This window comes from Gorilla gorilla, chromosome 5 (genome assembly GCF_029281585.2).
Source record: "Gorilla gorilla gorilla isolate KB3781 chromosome 5, NHGRI_mGorGor1-v2.1_pri, whole genome shotgun sequence".
Taxonomy (NCBI): domain Eukaryota; kingdom Metazoa; phylum Chordata; class Mammalia; order Primates; family Hominidae; genus Gorilla; species Gorilla gorilla.
In genome coordinates this window covers 182899630-182918162 of record NC_073229.2, presented here as the reverse complement: position 1 = coordinate 182918162, position 18533 = coordinate 182899630, and the positions used below count along the sequence as shown (strand labels likewise).

Here is an 18533-nt window from a genome sequence, read left to right as displayed (position 1 = left end):
GTGATCAAAGCACAAATCGTTCTCTCCACAGTTCCAGGTCCCAGCTACCAATTACACTGGCACACCATACATTGCAAAAACTTTTGAAAAAGAAAATAAACATTTAATCTAAGAAACACAAGCCTCCTTTAAAGTATCAGGCCTAGAGAGACACTGAAATGAGCCCGCAATCACGTCCCCCAACTTGGGCTAATCATTTCAAAGCCACTTGCTCTATGGACTCTAGATTGAGTGTCACCACCAATAGCCATAAATTATCCTAACAATGCCACACACTGGACACCATCACCCACAGCCTATAGCTCAGCAATGGATAGCCAATCATGAATCAATGGTATTTCCGTAAACCCACGAGAATTCCTGAAAACCAGCTTTTGTAATCGCCCCTCTCCTGATTCACCCTTCTCCCCTTTGTTCTCCAGAGCCCTTGGAAGTGTTTCCTGGGCTGCAGACCTCAGCCTTGGCCCAAATAAACTCTCCACCTATATTAGTTTTGCCTCAGTTTCCTTCTTTAGGTCAACATCTCATTATAAGACATTCACAGTATACGGACAAAATGCTTCCACCCATATTACTGCAACATGCGCTCACTCCACAACCATCAACCTCTGCTCAGTTCAAATGCTCTTCACTCACTGTGGTCCTCACTGATTCAATCATCTTGCTCAAGTATGATAAACAAGGTATTGTGCTTTGGTGCAATACGGGCTAACAAGATTTTAAAATCACAGTTACTGCTTGTAGAGAGAAACAGAAGTGCACAAACAACGCTACAACATAAGGAACTTTGCAACAATTACAGAAGAGAATTACAAACCCAGCACTGATGGTGTTTCAGAGGAGGGGACATCACGCCTAGAAGCAGGAAGCCAGGGAAACCTTGTGGTGCATGAGCCTTAAAGAATGGGGCCAACCTGGCCGGGCCCAGTGGCTCACGCCTGTAATCCCAGCACCTTGGGAGGCCGAGGCGGGCGGATCACGAGGTCAGGAGATCGAGACCATCCTGGCCAACATGGTGAAAGCCCGTCTCTACTAAAAATAGAAAAATTAGCCGACTGTGGTGGCACGCACCTGTAATCCCAGGTACTCGGGAGGCTGAGGCAGGAGAATCGCTTAAACCTAGGAGATGGAGGTTGCAGTGAGCCGAGATTGTGCCACTGCACTCCAGCCTGGCGACAGAGCAAGACTTCACCTCAAAAAAAAAAAAAAAGGAATAGGGCCAACCTCAGAGGTAGAAATGTAGTGGAGGGAAGAGTAGCGAGCAGAGGGAATGAGCAGCGTGAATTACAGTGAGAGTATCAGCAAATGGAACGGCAAGACATAGGGGCCCACAGACTACGCCCATCATGTTGCTTATATTCCAAAGTCTTAACATCAAATATTTTAAAACTAGGAATAGATCATTTTACTTTACTAAAAAAGTAAAGAGTATTTACCTCCAGTTGGAAATTTCTTGGCTCGTTCCTCATAGAACCATTCTCCAGTTTTTATTTTGACATTCCTGAAAAAATGAGCAGAAAGGAAGCTTCAGAGAGAGAAGATATGAATAGTGCTATATTTACCCCTTTTAAGGGTTAGGTAAGGTCACAAAATATTAGTCTTGCAATGGACCTCAGCAATCAATTTCCTGGCTTAAACACTTAAATTTACAGATTCCCCATAGAGGCGAAGTGATTTCAGTATCAGCAGCAAAGCCGTGCAACTCCCACCGCCATGTGTTTTATCTTGCACGTCATATGTACGTTCAATGTATAATATGTGAATATGGGCCAGGTGTGGTGGCTCATGCCTGTAATCCCAGCACTTTGGGAGGCCGAGGCAGGCAGATCACGAGGTCAGGAGATCAAGACCATCCTGGCTAACACGGTGAAACACCATCTGTACTAAAAATACAAAAAATTAGCTGGGCGTGGTGGCGGGCACCTGTAGTCCCAGCTACTCGGGAGGCTGAGGCAGGAGAATGGTGTGAACCCGGGAGGCGGAGCTTGCAGTCAGCTGAGATTGCGCCACTGCACTCCAGCCTGGGCGGCAGAGCCAGACTCCGTCTCAAAAAAAAAAAAAAAAAAGTGAATGTTAAGCATATTAACATATACTTGTGCCCAGCACGAATCCAGTACTTAATATTTTGTGAGCAAATACACAAAGAGAAACAAAATTATTATCATCAAAACGACCAATGTATCAGCCAGGCGAGGTGGCTCACGCCCGTAATCCCAGTACTTTGGGAGGCCAAGGTGGGTGGATCACTTGAGGTCAGGAAGTCGAGACCAGCCTGGCCAACATGGCAAAACCCTGTCTCTACTAAAAACACAAAATTAGCCAGGCATGGTGGCACATGCCTGTAATCCCAGCTACTCGGGAGGCTGAGGCAGGAGAATTTTCGCTTGAACCTGGGAGACGGAAGTTGCAGTGAGCCGAGATTGCACCATTGCACTCCAGCCTGGGTGACAGAGCAGGCCTCCGTCTCAACATCACCACAAATGACCAATGTATCATGTCAACTGTGGGACGCTCTTGGCACGAGTGATGGGCTACAGGAAAACTCGATGTTATGCATTGGGCTTGGAGGGAGATCAGCTGTAGGTTAAGCTAAGGCTAGTTTGTGTTTACAACATTCTCCAAGAGCCCACAGAGCAGGCTTACCTGAGAAGATTCTTGGGAGGACCTGAAGTATGGAATATGGGATCAATGTGTGTTGATGGAGATTTGGGGGCTTAAATCTGAGTGGACAACTTGTCGTTGTTGTTGTTGTTGTTTTTCTGGTGGCCCAGGCTGGAGTGCAGTGGCACGATCTCAAGTCACCTCAATCTCCCCCTCGTGGGTTCAAGCGATTCTCCTGCCTCAGCCTCCAGGGTAGCTGGAACTACAGGTGCCCGCCACCACACCCGGCTAATTTTTGTATTTTTAATAGAGATGGGTTTTTGCCATGTCAGCCAAGCTGGTCTCGAACTCCTGACCTCAGGCGATCCACCTGAGCAGACCACTTGTGAATCAGGGGAAAGGAGCCCTGTTTGGCCCACTGGTCTGACAGCAGCTCCCTACGGCAGGACTTTAACTCCTACCATCTTAGTCACATGCATGACAGCACAGAGGGCACTCGAGACGCTAACTGCTCCAAACTGACGTCCTAACATGGGTTTTCCTCTTGGTTTTCTGGGGGAATCCATACTCAACCTCAATCTCAGAAAGGCAGAATTGTTAATATCCTTTTAGGATATAAAAAGGCAAACATGTAAATATTAGAAGATCTTCACATCCTTAAAATAATGTGCCACAAAACTGGCCAATTCCTTTGTTATGCAAATTTAAGAAAAAAATTAAAACTTCAACTCATGACTAATTCTGTTCTATAAATTACAGTATTGACTGAAATAAATTCTCCATTAGGTTCTTTCAGGCTATATATGAACTCAAGTGGATTTTTAAAAAAATTAATGCTTGCTAATGTAAGTAAAATCACAAATATATGCCAATCTGCACGTTTTTCAAAATATGCTATTCTTCTCTATGAAGTGCTAGTAATTGTCAGAAGACATCAACTAACTTTCTCTCCTTCACCTGGTTAGACACTACTATTTTCTGATTAGTACATAAATGATTACTACCAATACTTAGTGACTAGAACAAGGAAAATATAGAGAGAGCATTTAAGAATTTCATAGTTTTTTTTGAGATAGGGTCTGGCTCTGTTGTTGAGGCTGGAGTACAGTGGCGCGATCTCGGCTCATTGCAATCCCTGCCTCCTGGGCTCAAGCTATCCTCCCACCTCAGTCTCCTGAGTAGCTGACACTAAAGGCACGTGCCACCACACCTGACTGATTTTTGTGTGTGTTTTTTTTTTTTTTTTGTAGAGATGGGGTTTTGCTATGTTGCCCAGGCTGGTCTCAAACTCCTGAGCTCAAGCGATCCACCTGCCTTGGCCTCCCAAAGTGCTGGGATTACAGGCATGGGCCACAGCATCTGGCCTATAACAGAATTTTGGTAATCAGTCATTACCATTCAGAGCCAAAAATATATAAAGTGTACAACTGTGATATGTCTCTACAGAGAAAGGGAAAAGTTTGCATCCATAAAGTCAGAAACTCAATTATCTAATCCCCTACAACACAAAACACCTTAAGGCAGTCTCAGCCTCTAGGCAGAAGTTTTCCCCTGGAGCACTTGTGGGAAGCAGAACATAAAAAATCAGGGCAAGTCTAGAGGGAGTCATGGGTGGTAAATTCCCATGCCTTTGAAGGGCTGCACCTCTCCATATTCAATTTCTAAAGATGCCTCTTCAGTCCTGGCAAACAGAACAAGGTCTAATCCTTAGAGGAGGGGACAGGAAAGCAAATCCAAAGGGCAGGAATTACAATGCCCCCGCCTGATAAATGCACCTTACTTGCAGAATTGCTTTTCTGGTGAGTGACCCATTTCAGCTCATCTCCTCTCTCACATGCTCCAGCCCGTTACCATTGGGCCCAAAATATCCATATCTGAGATGCTACAGTCGACTGAGCTAATCAGACAGGGGGACAACATCGATAAGTAAACACACACACAGACAGACATACAATCACAGAAAATGAAAAACAGCTAAGGAGAGGGAAGAGCAAAAGGTGAAAGCACGTAAGTGAATGAACATTGCAAATCATTGAAAGGACTCCAGCCCTGGTTTCAGAACCTACACAAGTAGTAGATAAATTAAAATCCTAGTCACCCAGCGCGAATCATCTAATAGAACCATCTAATCTCATTTAATTCCAACTGATTACTTGCGCAGTTTAAACAGGAGCTAATTTGGCATATAGAGATTTGGGCACAAACTCAAGGATCTCTTGGGCCTATCTGTGATTAAAGAATAAAGTAAAAATACCACAGTATTTTTACCCCTAAACCATATGACAACCAGCACTTTTTGCATTTGAGGCTGTTTGCTTTGAATACTAGGTTTGGCCCGGGTGTCCATTACCCTTTCTTGCAAAATCAGCGGCTTCATAAGCAATTATTCCACAATATCTTTTGTAAGGACTCCCTGTCTGCACTAATCCCAAGACTTTTTTTTTTCTTTGAGACAGGGTCTCATTCTATCGCCCAGGCTGGAGTGCAGTGGCATAATCTTGGCTCAGTGCAGCCTCAACCTCCCAGGTTCAAGTGATCCTCCCTCCTCAACCTCCCAAGTAGCTGGGACTACAGGCATGCACCACCATGCCTGGCTAAGTTTTGTATTTTTTGTAGAGACAGGGTTTCACTATGTTGGCCAGGCTGGTCTTGAACTCCTGGCCTCAAGTGATCTGCCTGCCTTGGCCTCCCAAAATGCTGGGATTACAGGTGTGAGCCACACCTGGCCTAATCCCAAATTTACAAAGGAGGACCACTCATTGCCCTTAGAGTCTATGATAGAGGTGATAGATCCTGTAGTCTCTGTCCATGTTAGGGCCAACACAGGGTAGTGTGATTCATTAGTAACCAAAGAAAGCATCTAGCACTTCTTCCCAGGTGATTAAATCAGAATGAGGTTATGAAAGTTTCTTGGAAGATTTATGAGTTCAGCAATAAATTTGTGCCCTTAAACTTTTCAGAATCATGAGTTACTTCCTTAAAAATTTTTTCAATCAGCCCATAAATATATCTCAAAAGGCAAAAGCCTAGGGTGGTGGGGAGGGCCGAAGCTATAGAATCAGGAGACTTGACACATGACTGACCTTCACATTAACTACATGAGGATTACTAGAATTACAAATGCCAAGCACTGGATGCCTAGATGGCTCTTAATAAACTTCTGGGGTTTTCAGCATCCATTTTCACAGCCCTGAATTCTGTTAATGCTGTCATTTCATTATCAAAGAAGAAATAACTGTTGAAAAACACTTTGCAAATTCTAGCACACAAACGTTCAATAAGATGAATGGAGGACCCTACTAGAAAATATTTTGACCTCATTACTAACACCAAGCAGTGAGCCAAACACACGTGTTGTAATGCATTTTGCATCTAAATTGCTTGCATCTGCAGGTGGCTAAGCTACTGCATCTAAACTGTATGTCCCAAGAAAAGTCAGCATGATGTCCCTAGAGTTGCTTAATGTATTTTCACCATTCAACTGACAAGAAGTAGAAAATTGGTCCGCACAGCCAGGATTCTTCAAATCCCTAAAGAAGCACATCTCCTGTGCAGAACTGCTCTCCAACCAGTACCCCAGTGGCAAGGAGGTCTCCAGAGAGTCCTTTAGACACATGAACTACAAAAACTTCAAATCAAGAAGTCGCATTGGTGGGGCACGTCTTAATCTCAGCACTTTCGGAGGCCGAGGCGAGAGGACTGCTTGAACGCAGGAGTTCCAGACCAGCCTGAGCAACATCCCTACCAAAAATACAAAAATCAGCCAGACATGGTGGTGCACGCCAGTAGTCCCAGCTCCTCAGGAGGCTGAAGTGGGAGGACTGCTTGAGCCCAGGAGGTGGAATTTACAGTGAGCCAAGATTGTACCACTGCACTCCAGTCTGGGCAACAGTGTGAGACCATATCTCAAATAAAATTAAAACAACAACAACAACAACAAAAGCAGCAGCAGCAGAAGCTGCATATTGTAAAACTGAGATCAACCTAATTTTTTCATGATAGTTTGTCCAACTGCTCAGTAACTCCCAGCTACATTAGTCCTATGCAAGCATATAGTTGGATTTTTATTTTTTTATTTCAAATAGTCTTTTTTTTTTTTTTTTTTGAGATAGAATTTCATTCTTGTCACCCAGGCTGGAGTGCAATGACATGATCTCGGCTCACTGCAACGTCTGCCTCCCGGGTTCAAGTGATTCTCCCGCCTCAGCCTCCCGAGTAGCTGGGGTTACAGGCACCCACCACCACAACCGGCTCATTTTTTTTTATTATACTTTAAGTTTTAGGGTACATGTGCACAACGTGCAGGTGTGTTACATATGTATACATGTGCCATGATGTTGTGCTGCACCCATTAACTCGTCATTTAGCATTAGGTATATCTCCTAATGCTATCCCTCCCCACTCCCCACAACATTCCCTGGTGTGTGATGTTCCCCTTCCTGTGTCCATGTGTTCTCATTGTTCAATTCCCACCTATGAATGAGAACATGTGGTGTTTGGTTTTTTGTCCTTGCGATAGTTTGCTGAGAGTGATGGTTTCCAGCTTCATCCATGTCCCTACAAAGGACATGAACTCATCATTTTTTATGGCTGCATAGTATTCCATGGTGTATATGTGCCACATTTTCTTAATCCAGTCTATCATTGTTGGACATTTGGGTTGGTTCCAAGTCTTTGCTATTGTGAGTAGTGCCGCAATAAACATACGTGTGCATGTGTCTTTATAGCAGCATGATTTATAATCCTTTGGGTATATATCCAGTAATGGGATTGCTGGGTCAAATGGTATTTCTAGTTCTAGATCCTTGAGGAATCGCCACACTGTCTTCCACAATGGTTGAACTAGTTTACAGTCCCACCAACAGTGTAAAAGTGTTCCTATTTCTCCACATCCTCTCCAGCACCTGTTGTTTCCTGACTTTTTAATGATTGCCATTCTAACCGGTGTGAGATGGTATCTCATTGTGGCTTGGTTTGCATTTCTCTGATGGCCAGTGATGGTGAGCATTTTGTCATGTGTTTTTTGGCTGCATAAATGTCTTCTTTTGAGAAGTGTCTGTTCATATCCTTCACCCACTTGTTGATAGGGTTGTTTGTTTTTTTCTTGTAAATTTGTTTGAGTTCATTGTAGGTTCTGGATATTAGCCCTTTGTCAGATGAGTAGGTTGCAAAAATTTTCTCTCATTCTGTAGGTTGCCTGTTCACTCTGATGGTGGTTTCTTTTGCTGTGCAGAAGCTCTTTCGTTTAATTAGATCCCGTTTGTCAATTTTGGCTTTTGTTGCCATTGCTTTTGGTGTTTTAGACATGAAGTCCTTGCCCATGCCTATGTCCTGAATCATATTGCCTAGGTTTTCTTCTAGGGTTTTTATGGTTTTAGGTCTAACATTTAAGTCTTTTTTTTTTTTTTTTTTTATTGATCATTCTTGGGTGTTTCTCGCAGAGGGGGATTTGGTAGGGTTACAGGACAATAGTGGAGGGAAGGTCAGCAGATAAGCAAGTGAACAAAGTTCTGTGGTTTCCCTAGGCAGAGGACCCTGCGGCCTTCCGCAGTGTTTGTGTCCCTGGGTACTTGAGATTAGGGAGTGGTGATGGCTCTTAACGAGCATGCTGCCTTCAAGCATCTGTTTAACAAAGCACATCTTGCACCGCCCTTAATCCATTCAACCCTGAGTGGATACAGCACATGTTTCAGAGAGCACAGGGTTGGGGGTAGGGTCACAGATCAACAGGATCCCAAGGCAGAAGAATTTTTTCTTAGTACAGAACAAAATGAAAAGTCTCCCATGTCTACCTCTTTCTACACAGACACGGCAACCATCCAATTTCTCAATCTTTTCCCCACCTTTCCCCCCTTTCCATTCCACAAAACCGCCATTGTCATCATGACCCGTTCTCAATGAGCTGTTGGGTACACCTCCAAGCCGGGGTGGTGGCCGGGCAGAGGGGCTCCCCACCTCCCAGTAGGGGCGGCCGGGCAGAGATGCCCCTCACCTCCCGGACGGGGCGGCTGGCCGGGCAGGGGGCTGACCCCCCCCACCTCCCTCCTGGTCGGGGCGGCTGGCCGGGCAGAGGGGCTCCTCACTTCCCAGTAGGGGCGGCCGGGCAGAGGCGCCCCTCACCTCCCGGATGGGGCGGCTGGCCAGGCGGGGGGCCGAACCCCCACCTCCCTCCCGGACAGGGCGGCAGGCTGGGCAGTGGGCTGACCCCCCCACCTCCCTCCCGGACGGGGCGGCTGGCCAGGCGGGGGGCTGACCCCCCACCTCCCTCCCGGACGGGGCGGCTGGCCAGGCGGGGGGCTGACCCCCCCACCTCCCTCCCGGACAGGGTGGCAGGCTGGGCGGTGGGCTGACCCCCCCACCTCCCTCCCGGACAGGGCGGCTGGCCGGGCTGAGGGGCTCCTCAATTCCCAGTAGGGGCGGCCGGGCAGAGGCGCCCCTCACCTCCCGGACAGGGCGGCTTGCTTGGCGGTGGGCTAACCCCCCCACCTCCCTCCGGGACGGGGCGGCTGGCCGGGCGGGGGGCTGACCCACCCACCTCCCTTCCGGACGGGGCGGCTCGCCGGGCGGGGGGCTGGTCCCCCCACCTCCCTCCCGGACGGGGCGGCTGGCCGGGCGGGGGACTGACCCCCCCCACCTCCCTCCCGGACGGGTTGGCTGGCCGGGCGGGGGGCTGACCCCCCCACCTCCCTCCCGGACGGAGCGGCTGGCCGGGCAGAGGGGCTCCTCACTTCACAGTAGGGGTGGCCGGGCAGAGGCGCCCCTCACCTCCCGGACAGGGTGGCTGGCCGGGCGGGGGGCTGATCCCTCCACCTCCCTCCCGGACGAGGTGGCTGCCGGGCGGAGACGCTCCTCACTTCCCAGACGGGGTGGCTGCTGGGCGGAGGGGCTCCTCACTTCTCAGACGGGGCGGTTGCCAGGCAGAGGGTCTCCTCACTTCTCAGACGGGGCGGCCGGGCAGAGACGCTCCTCACATCCCGGACTGGGCGGCAGGGCAGAGGTGCTCCCCACATCTCAGACGATGGGCGGCCGGGCAGAGAGGCTCCTCACTTCCCAGATGTGATGGCGGCTGGGAAGAGGCGCTCCTTGTTTCCTAGATGGGATGGCGGCCGGGCAGAGACGCTCCTCACTTTCCAGACTGGGCAGCCAGGCAGAGGGGCTCCTCACATCCCGGACGATGGGCGGCCAGGCGGAGACGCTCCTCACTTCCCAGACGGGGCGGCAGCCGGGCAGAGGCTGCAATCTCGGCACTTTGGGAGGCCAAGGCAGGCGGCTGGGAGGTGGTTGTAGCGGGCCGAGATCACGCCACTGCACTCCAGCCTGGGCACCATTGAGCACTGAGTTAACCAGACTCTGTCTGCAATCCCGGCACCTCGGGAGGCCGAGGCTGGCAGATCACTCGCGGTTAGGAGCTGGAGACCAGCCCAGCCAACACAGCGAAACCCCGTCTCCACCAAAAATATACGAAAACCAGTCAGGCGGGGCGGTGCGCGCCTGCAATCGCAGGCACTCGGCAGGCTGAGGCAGGAGAATCAGGCAGGGAGGTTGCAGTGAGCTGAGATGGCAGCAGTACCGTCCAGCTTCGGCTCGGCATCAGAGGGAGACCGTGGAAAGAGGGCAGGGGCAGGGGCAGGGGCAGGGGCAGGGGCAGGGGCAGGGGCAGGGGCAGGGGCAGGGGCAGAGGCAGAGGCAGAGGCAGAGGCAGAGGCAGAGGCAGAGGCAGAGGCAGAGGCAGAGGCAGAGGCAGAGGCAGAGGCGCCCAAACAATTTTTTGTTTTCTTTTGAGACCACATTTAAGTCTTTAATCCATGTTGAATTAATTTTTGTATAAGGTGTAAGGAAGGGATCCAGTTTCAGCTTTCTACATATGGCTAGCCAGTTTTCCCAGCACCATTTATTAAATAGGGAATCCTTTCCCCATTGCTTGTTTTTGTCAGGTTTGTCAAAGATCAGATAGTTGTAGATATGCAGCATTATTTCTGAGGGCTCTGTTCTGTTCCATTGGTCTATATCTCTGTTTTGGTAACAGTACCATGTTGTTTTGGTTACTGTAGCCTTGTAGTATAGTTTGAAGTCAGGTAGTGTGATGCCTCCAGCTTTGTTCTTTTGGCTTAGGATTGACTTGGCAATGCAGGCTCTTTTTTGGTTCCATATGAAGTTGAAAGTAGTTTTTTCCAATTCTGTGAAGAAAGTCATTGGTAGCTTGATGGGGATATAAATTACCTTGGGCAGTATGGCCATTTTCACAATATTGATTCTTCCTATCCATGAGATGGAGTCTCACTCTGTTGCCCAGGCTGGGGTGCAGTGGCGCCATCTTGGCTCATTGCAAGCTCCGCCTCCCGGGTTCACACCATTCTCCTGCCTCAGCCTCCTGAGCAGCTGGGACTACAGGTGCCCACCACCGTGCCCGGCTAATTTATTTTTGTATTTTTAGTAGAGACAGGGTTTCACCATGTTAGCCAGGATGGTCTCAATCTCCTGACCTCATGATCCACCCATCTTGGCCTCCCAAAGTGCTGGGATTACAGGCGTGAGCCACTGCGCCCGGCCATTTTTGTGTTTTTAGTAGAGATGGGATTTCATCATGTCAGCCAGGCTGGTCTCGAACTCCCAACCTCAGGTGATCCACCCACCTCAGCCTCCCAAAGTGCTGGGATTATAAGCGTGAGCCACCGTGACCGGCCCTACTTCAACTAGTCTCGCATCTAAAATGGTTCATAGTTACAAAGCACAAGACTCGTTTTTTTCCGCCAGCTCAATTGATCTGATTTCGACATCCTTACAGGAAAAAAAAGACTGATCATTGTGATTGAATCCTAGGTAACTATCAAAGGAGTCAGAGAATCAAGATGAAGATAAAGAAAGGGTTTTTATCAAGCTGTTACCAACACTTCTTACAAAACACGAATAACTCTCCCTTGCTTAACCTCGGAGAGAAGGCAGGTGCCCCCCTCTCTGTCACATCCAGTGCTATATTCACAGCTACAAGCTCTGGCCAGGCACATTACAGCCCCAGTGAATGAATGAATAGCCTCCCCTCTGCAGGGGGGCATCCTTAGAATTAAAGAGATAAGGTGGGATCCAAAATAGGTGTAGCCTTTTAGCAGTGTGCACGGAAATTGAGTAGGTGTCACGCCTTCTAACTGTGTCGGGCAGGGCCACACACTGAGGGCCCAAGCAGAAACTGTAAATGAGGGAAGGGAGCTGAGAGGGGAGACAACAGGGAGGGGTGGGAACTTGCTTAACCAGAGGATACACACCCATTTTAAAGCACTAAAATGATCAATATTAAACACTGCGCAGGTCAGAACAAACAAGGTCTGTGCCCTGTCTGTCGTCTGTTGATGTCAAGTTTGTGACTCCTGGTCTGTTATATCAGATAACCAGTCAATGAAATTAAGAAAAATTCTACTGCAGCTGGACAGAGCTGTACTTGCTTAAGGCCTTGACGATAAAAATGGTCAGATGCTGTGCCCCGACCTGTCCTCTCCCTGTAGACCTAAGAAGGGGGATCCACCACAACAGAGGGGCGACAAGAAGGCCGAAAGCAGGAGCACACGCTCTCTGTGGGCAACCGCTCAACCTGGCTTTCTAAAGAGACAACCAAGAGCTTCCGATAACATGCCATAGTCAGGGTACACGGAGTCCAGAAGACCAGGCCAGCAGCCTCTGTGACCGTGTGTCACCGTGGAACCAGAGGGAACTTTCAGAAAGCAGTCAGTCTCCAAAAACATCTAAGACCCACCTCTGAGAAAAAGACACAGCAAGATAGAAGGAAGAGCCAGGATGAAGAGACGGTGGGACTACAATAAGGGAATATTTCATAAACTAACAGAGCCAAAGCAGAATGAACTGTTTCATCAGCAGAAAAGAGCAGAAATGGCAGGCTAGAAAGTTGAATCTGTGAGGCTGACTTGGCAGAGACACTTGCCAGAATGTGAAAGAGAAAGAAAAAGACATTAAATTTTGAGGGAGAAGATTATCGTCATTATTATTATTATTATTATTATTATTATTATTTTGAGACACAGTCTCGCTATGTTGCCCAGGGTGGACTGCGGTGGTGCGATCTCAGCTCATTGCAACCTCCACCTCTCAGGTTCCAGCGATTCTCCTGCCTCAGCCTCCAGAGTAGCTGGGATTGCAGGCATGTGCCACCACATCCAACTAATTTTTGTATTTTTAGTAGAGACAGGGTTTCACCATGTTGGCCAAGCTGGACTTGAATTCCTGACCTCAAGTGATCCGCCCAGCTCGGCCTCCCAAAGTGCTGGGATAACAGGCGTGAGCCACCACGCCCGGCCCGAGTAAGAAGATTATTAATACAAAGAGAAAAGGAAGCCAACTTATGCCTTCAAAGCTGTTCCTGGCGGGGCGCGGTGGCTCACACCTTTAATCCCAGCACTTTGGGAGGCTGAGGCAGTGGATCACGAGGTCAGGAGATTGAGACCATCCTGGCTAACATGGTGAAACCCCGTCTCTACTAAAAATGCAAAAAATTAGGGGGCCTTGGTGGCCAGCGCCTGTAGTCCCAGCTACTCGGGAGCCTGAGACAGGAGAATGGCGTGAACCCGGGAGGTGGAGCTGGCAGTGAGCCGAGATCGCCCCACTGCACTCTAGCCTGGGCAACAGAGCAAGACTCCGTCTCAAAAAAAAAAAAAAAAAATGCTGTTCCCAAAGAAGCTGTGTAAGTGGCATGAAAGCATCTTGAAAACAATCAGACTTGACTGAGGAAAGCATGACTGAGTTAAACCGAAATAAAAACCCAGGAGACCCAAGAGGGAGCAGCTCAAAAGAACGGCCCTTAATCCACAAAAACCTCATTCCCAGACACATATTAGAAACTGTTTTTAATAAAAAGGATACAGAAAAAAAAAAATAACTGGGCATGGTGGCTCACACCTGTAATCTTAACACTTCGAGAGGCCAAGGCAGGAGGGTCACTTGAAGCTAGGAGTTCAAGGCCAGTCTGGACAACATGGTAAGACCTTGTCTTAAAACATATCTATATCAGCCAGATGTGGTGGTGCATACTTGGAGTCCCAGCTATTTGGGAGGCTGAGGCAGGAAGATCTCTTGAACCCAGGCGTTGGAGGCTGCAGTGAGCTATGATCATGCCCTGTACTCTAGCCTGGGTGACGGAGTGACACCCTGTCTCTAAAAAAACTAACTAGGTGAGGTGAGGTGGCTCACGCCTGAAATTCCAGCAGTTTGAGAGGCCGAGATGAGCAGATCACTTGAGGCCAGGAGTTTGAGACCAGCCTGACCAACAAGGTGAAACCCCTATCTCTACAAAAAAAATACAAAAAATTAGCTGGGTGTGGTAACACACACCTGTAATCTCAGCTACTAGGGAAACTGAGGCAGGAGACTCACTTGAACCCAGGAGGCGGAGGTTGCAGTGAGCTGATATCGTGCCACTGCACTCCAGCCTGGGCAACAGAGTGAGACTCAGTCTCAAAAAAAAAAATTAAATTAAAAAAATTAAAAACCAACTAAATAAAAAGTTTTAAAAGAGAATAAGGCTGCGGTCTCTGCCAAAAAAAAAAAAAAGAAATGAAAAAACCAGTATGTTTCTTCTACATAAAAATCAAGAGATAAACAATGAAATAAAAATAAAACTAGCATCAGCTGTCTCCATAATGTTAAATTCCAAAAGGCAACATGGCTGCATTTACTGAGTAAACAGTGGCAACCCAGGACTTAAAACCCAGTGAAATCATTCCTCATGAAGGAAGACCAGGGAAAGCAACTCTCAAATACGCAATGACGTGGAAAATACACCACTCACAGTCCTCTCCTGGGGAAAAACTTCTTTTTTTTTGAGACAGTCTTGCTCTGTCGCCCAGGCTGGAGTGCAGTAGTGCAATCTCGGCTCACTGCAACCTCCGCCTCCCGGGTTCAAGCAATTCTCCCGCCTCAACCTCCCAAGTAGCTGGGATTACAGGTACACACGACCATGCCCAGCTAATTTTTTGTATTTTAGTAGAGACAGGGTTTCACTGTGTTGCCCAGGCTGGTCATGAACTCCTGAGCTTAGGCAATCTGCCCACCTTGGCCTCCCAAAGTGCTGGGATTACAGGTGTGAGGAAAAACTTCTTAAGGAGGCAATTCAAGTGATTGAAAAATGAATCAAAATAAAGAACTTGCAAACTGGGAAATCATGGTCTCCAAAGACTAGCAATGAGCACTTGAATCAGTTATAAAATGCAAAGTTGGTTTAAAATATTGTTGTAAATATAATCAGAAAACACTGAAGGTAACAAAAAATAATTATGGAAAGAGATGCTGTATAACATATAGATAATAATTATAAAAATATAGAGATTTCAAAATGATTGGCTAAATAATTTAAATAATTATCTTCTTTTTTTCTTTTAGACTGAGTCTCGCTGTCAGCTCACTGCAACCTCCGCCTCCCAGGTTCCAGAGATTCTCCTGCCTCAGCCTCCTCCAGAGTAGCTGGGATTATAGGCGTGTGCCATCATGCCCAGCTAATTTTTGTATTTTCAGTAGAGATGGGATTTCACCATGTTGGCCAGGCTGGTCTTGAACTCCTGACCTCAAGTGATCTACCCGCCTCAGCCTCCCAAAGTGATGGGATTATAGGCATGAGCCACCTATAAAATTATCTATAAACCATTCTTGGTGTGAACCCTGGATGCTAAACTGTCTTGGCTACCATGCAAAATGCCAACCCAGAAAAACTCTCTTGGGGCTCCCCTCCCTTACAGGGTGACAGGTTTCAGCTGAACTAAGTAAGGTGACAACAGAGAATATTAACAAAAGACAATGCGCAGAAAGCTCACTGGTTCTCAAAAAGGTTTTAAAGGCAGGACTTTCCTTAACTAATCAAGTGCTGACTACAGAATACAGTTCAGTTTCAACAAGAAGAATGACACACACACTATTGTCAAAGCATTCCCTTTAGTAAACACAAAAGAAACTTTTTTTTTCTAAAAAGTACTCCATAGGCCGGGCGTGGTGGCTCACGCCTGTAATCTCAGCACTATGGGAGGCTGAGGCGGGCGGAACACTAGATCAGGAGACCAAGACCATCCTGGCTAACAAGGTGAAACCCCGTCTCTACTAAAAATACAAAAAAATTAGCCGGGCTTGGTGGTGGGCGCCTGTAGTCCCAGCTATTTGGGAGGCTGAGGCAGGAGAATGGCGTGAACCCAGGAGGCTGAGCTTGCAGTGAGCCGAGATTATGCCACTGCACTCCAGCCTGGGCAACAGAGCGAGACTCAGTCTCAAAAAAAAAAAAAAAAAAACTCTGTACTTTTTTTTTTTTTTTTTTTTTTTTTGAGATTGAGTCTGTTGCCTCGCTTGGAGGGCATTGGTGTGATCTCCGCTCATTGCAACCTTCGCCTCCTGGTTCAAGTGATTCTTGTACCTCAGCCTCCCAAGTAGCTGGGATTACAGGCGCCTGCCACTGTGCCCGGCCTAATTTTTGTATTTTCAGTAGATATGGGGTTTCACCATGTTGGCCAGGCTGGTCTTGAACTCCTGACGTCAAGTGATCCACCCGCCTCGGCCTCCCAAAGTGCTGGGATTACAGGCATGAGCCACCATGCCCGGCCAGCAATGTTAAAAGTAGGATTTAGAGGGAAAAAAAGAAACAAGGTTTTGAAACAGGAAAGAGTCAGTAGACAAATACCATCTTAACCTTGGCACCAGGCTAAAATCTTTCCTTGCCAACTCTCCTGTATCACACTTGGCATTCAATTTCTTTTCAATCTTTTACAGAGTTAGTAGAGTTAGACCTTTTACTCACTTGAAGAGTAGATATATTTTCAAGAGTGAGAGTGAATTATCCCATTCTCATACACTAGTTATTTGCCTTTGTGAGTATAAAGTGATGATTCAATATTTTATCAAAACATGGGATTATAAAAGTACTGGGAATACCAGTCTGAAATTTAAAAGATTATATTTTCTAAAATCTGGGAAGTTTACTTTAGGCAGAAACATAATTAGAATAGAACTTCCTTTGAAATGTCACTTGATTTTCAATAAAAATTCTTTCATGCAATGCAGAAAATACAATGCATCATCCTGTAACAATATCTTTACATCTTAAGTCCTTATCTGAAATGCTGAATGACAACAACAACAACAAAAAACCTTTTTAAGTTGTTTCAGAGACGAGGTCTCACTATGTTGGCCAGGCTGGCCTCAAACTCCTGGGCTTATGTGATCCTCCCGCTTGGGCATTCCATGAGTAACTGGGACCACAGGCATGCACACCACATCCATGACCTCGTGGATGACCACACCCAGCTCACCTCCCTTTTGATAAATTCCAAGATCTTATTTTAACCACTACTGCTCTGCAGCAATAACTCAAGACCCAACCTGAGAACTAAGGATATAATAATAAAATGCCAAGGTCTGGATCAATTTTTCAACCGAACACACTTAAGCAGCTCTTTGTTGGCATCAGGTGAGGTACAAGAGACAAATTTGAGCAATTCAGGAAAGTACCCTGAAATCAACAGTATCACCTGCTGCAACTTGAAACCTTCTGTTCTAATGATGGTATATAAGCTCCGTTGCACCTTTATCATTGTTAAAATACTTGCAACTTACAGAATTCTCTGTACAAACCAATTTGGTTCTAAAGCACCTGACTGGCAGCAAAATGTTCCTAACGAAACAGGCAGTGTGTCCACAGATACCTGAAGCTGAAGAATCATCGATTTGTTGTGGTCACAGCAATTACAAAGCATGACAAGAAGATCACAGTTTGAAGGAAACAAGTCTGAACAAGAGTAATTCCTCAGCAATCTTAAGGGAGAAGACCAGGTTTCTTTTAGACGTGGAATTAGTTATGACACAGTATATTAGTTTTAATAGAAAAAAATTAATACAAACATAAATCATCAAGCTTAATCTTATTTTTTTAATGAAGCTAAAACAAACATATACAAAGCATAGTCTCCTCCTTGATATTTCAACTTAATTGTTACCATCTGCCATTTCACTGCAGAAAGTGTCAATACATTCCCCGGGAAGAAACATCAGTGGAAAACAAGGATATTTCTACTTTTAACTTCTTTGTTTCTCCTCCCAAGTCACCCTCTTCTGATTGGCCCCTGCTGAGGACAACAGGCGCCCCTTCACTACTGAAAACAACTTTCCTTGGTTCTTCTAGGTCCTTTCCAGTGTGCCTTTGATTACTGGGCTCTTTCTGTTCCTTCGGTTCTCGGATGCCCCGTGATCCAGTTCAACATGCCAAGCGACCTGTCTGGCCAGTCCTCAGAATCACTTTTCACCTCTCTCTTTTATCCCCTGTAACCAAGGTCCATCCTCCCCTTTTCCTGTCTCTCCCATTCTCCATCACTATTGCCACCAGCCTCCTCCCTCGGTGCCTCTCATTCACTGCAGAAACTCTCAGATCGCTCTTTTACCTTTACCTTCCGCTCCCCTGATCTTGCCCTGCAAAACCAGGCAGACTTTCGGCATGGTGTTCGCTTGGCAAAGAGCACATGCTTAGGCTCCAACTCCTACTGTGTTGGAGGCAAGCTCTTCTGAGTGGCTTTTAAGACTCTGCCGGCCGGGCGCAGTGGCTCACGCTTGTAATCCCAGCCCTTTGGGAAGCCCAGGCAGGTGGATCACCTGAGGTCAGGAATTCGAGACCAGCCTGGCCAACATGGTGAAACCCCGTCTCTACTAAAAATATAAAAATTAGCCAGGCGTGGCAGCAGGTGCCTGCAATCCCAGCTACTTGGGAGGCTGAGGCAGGAGAATCGCTTGAACCTGGAGGCAGAGGTTGCAGTGAGCCGAGATCACACCACTGCACTCCAGCCTGGGTGACAAGAGCAAAACTCCGTCTCTAAATAAATAAATAAATAAATAAATAAATAAATAAATAAATAAATAAAAGACTCTGCCCTCCCAGGACAAGGCTCCCAGCAGGCGGGAGAGGA

The 18533-nt window shown here is 47.1% G+C and overlaps 1 protein-coding gene across 19 annotated transcripts in view; it reads right to left on the bottom strand.

Annotated features, from left to right (window-relative positions):
- The window catches only part of SYTL3 (synaptotagmin like 3), a 122202-nt gene that overhangs the window by 80218 nt on the left and 23451 nt on the right, over nucleotides 1–18533 (bottom strand). For all 19 annotated transcript variants that reach the window (XM_063707223.1, XM_031012085.2, XM_063707225.1 and 16 more), the window contains one exon: nucleotides 1437–1501. In XM_063707223.1, coding sequence (XP_063563293.1) covers nucleotides 1437–1501 — 65 coding nt within the window. The remainder of the gene's footprint in view (nucleotides 1–1436; nucleotides 1502–18533) is intronic.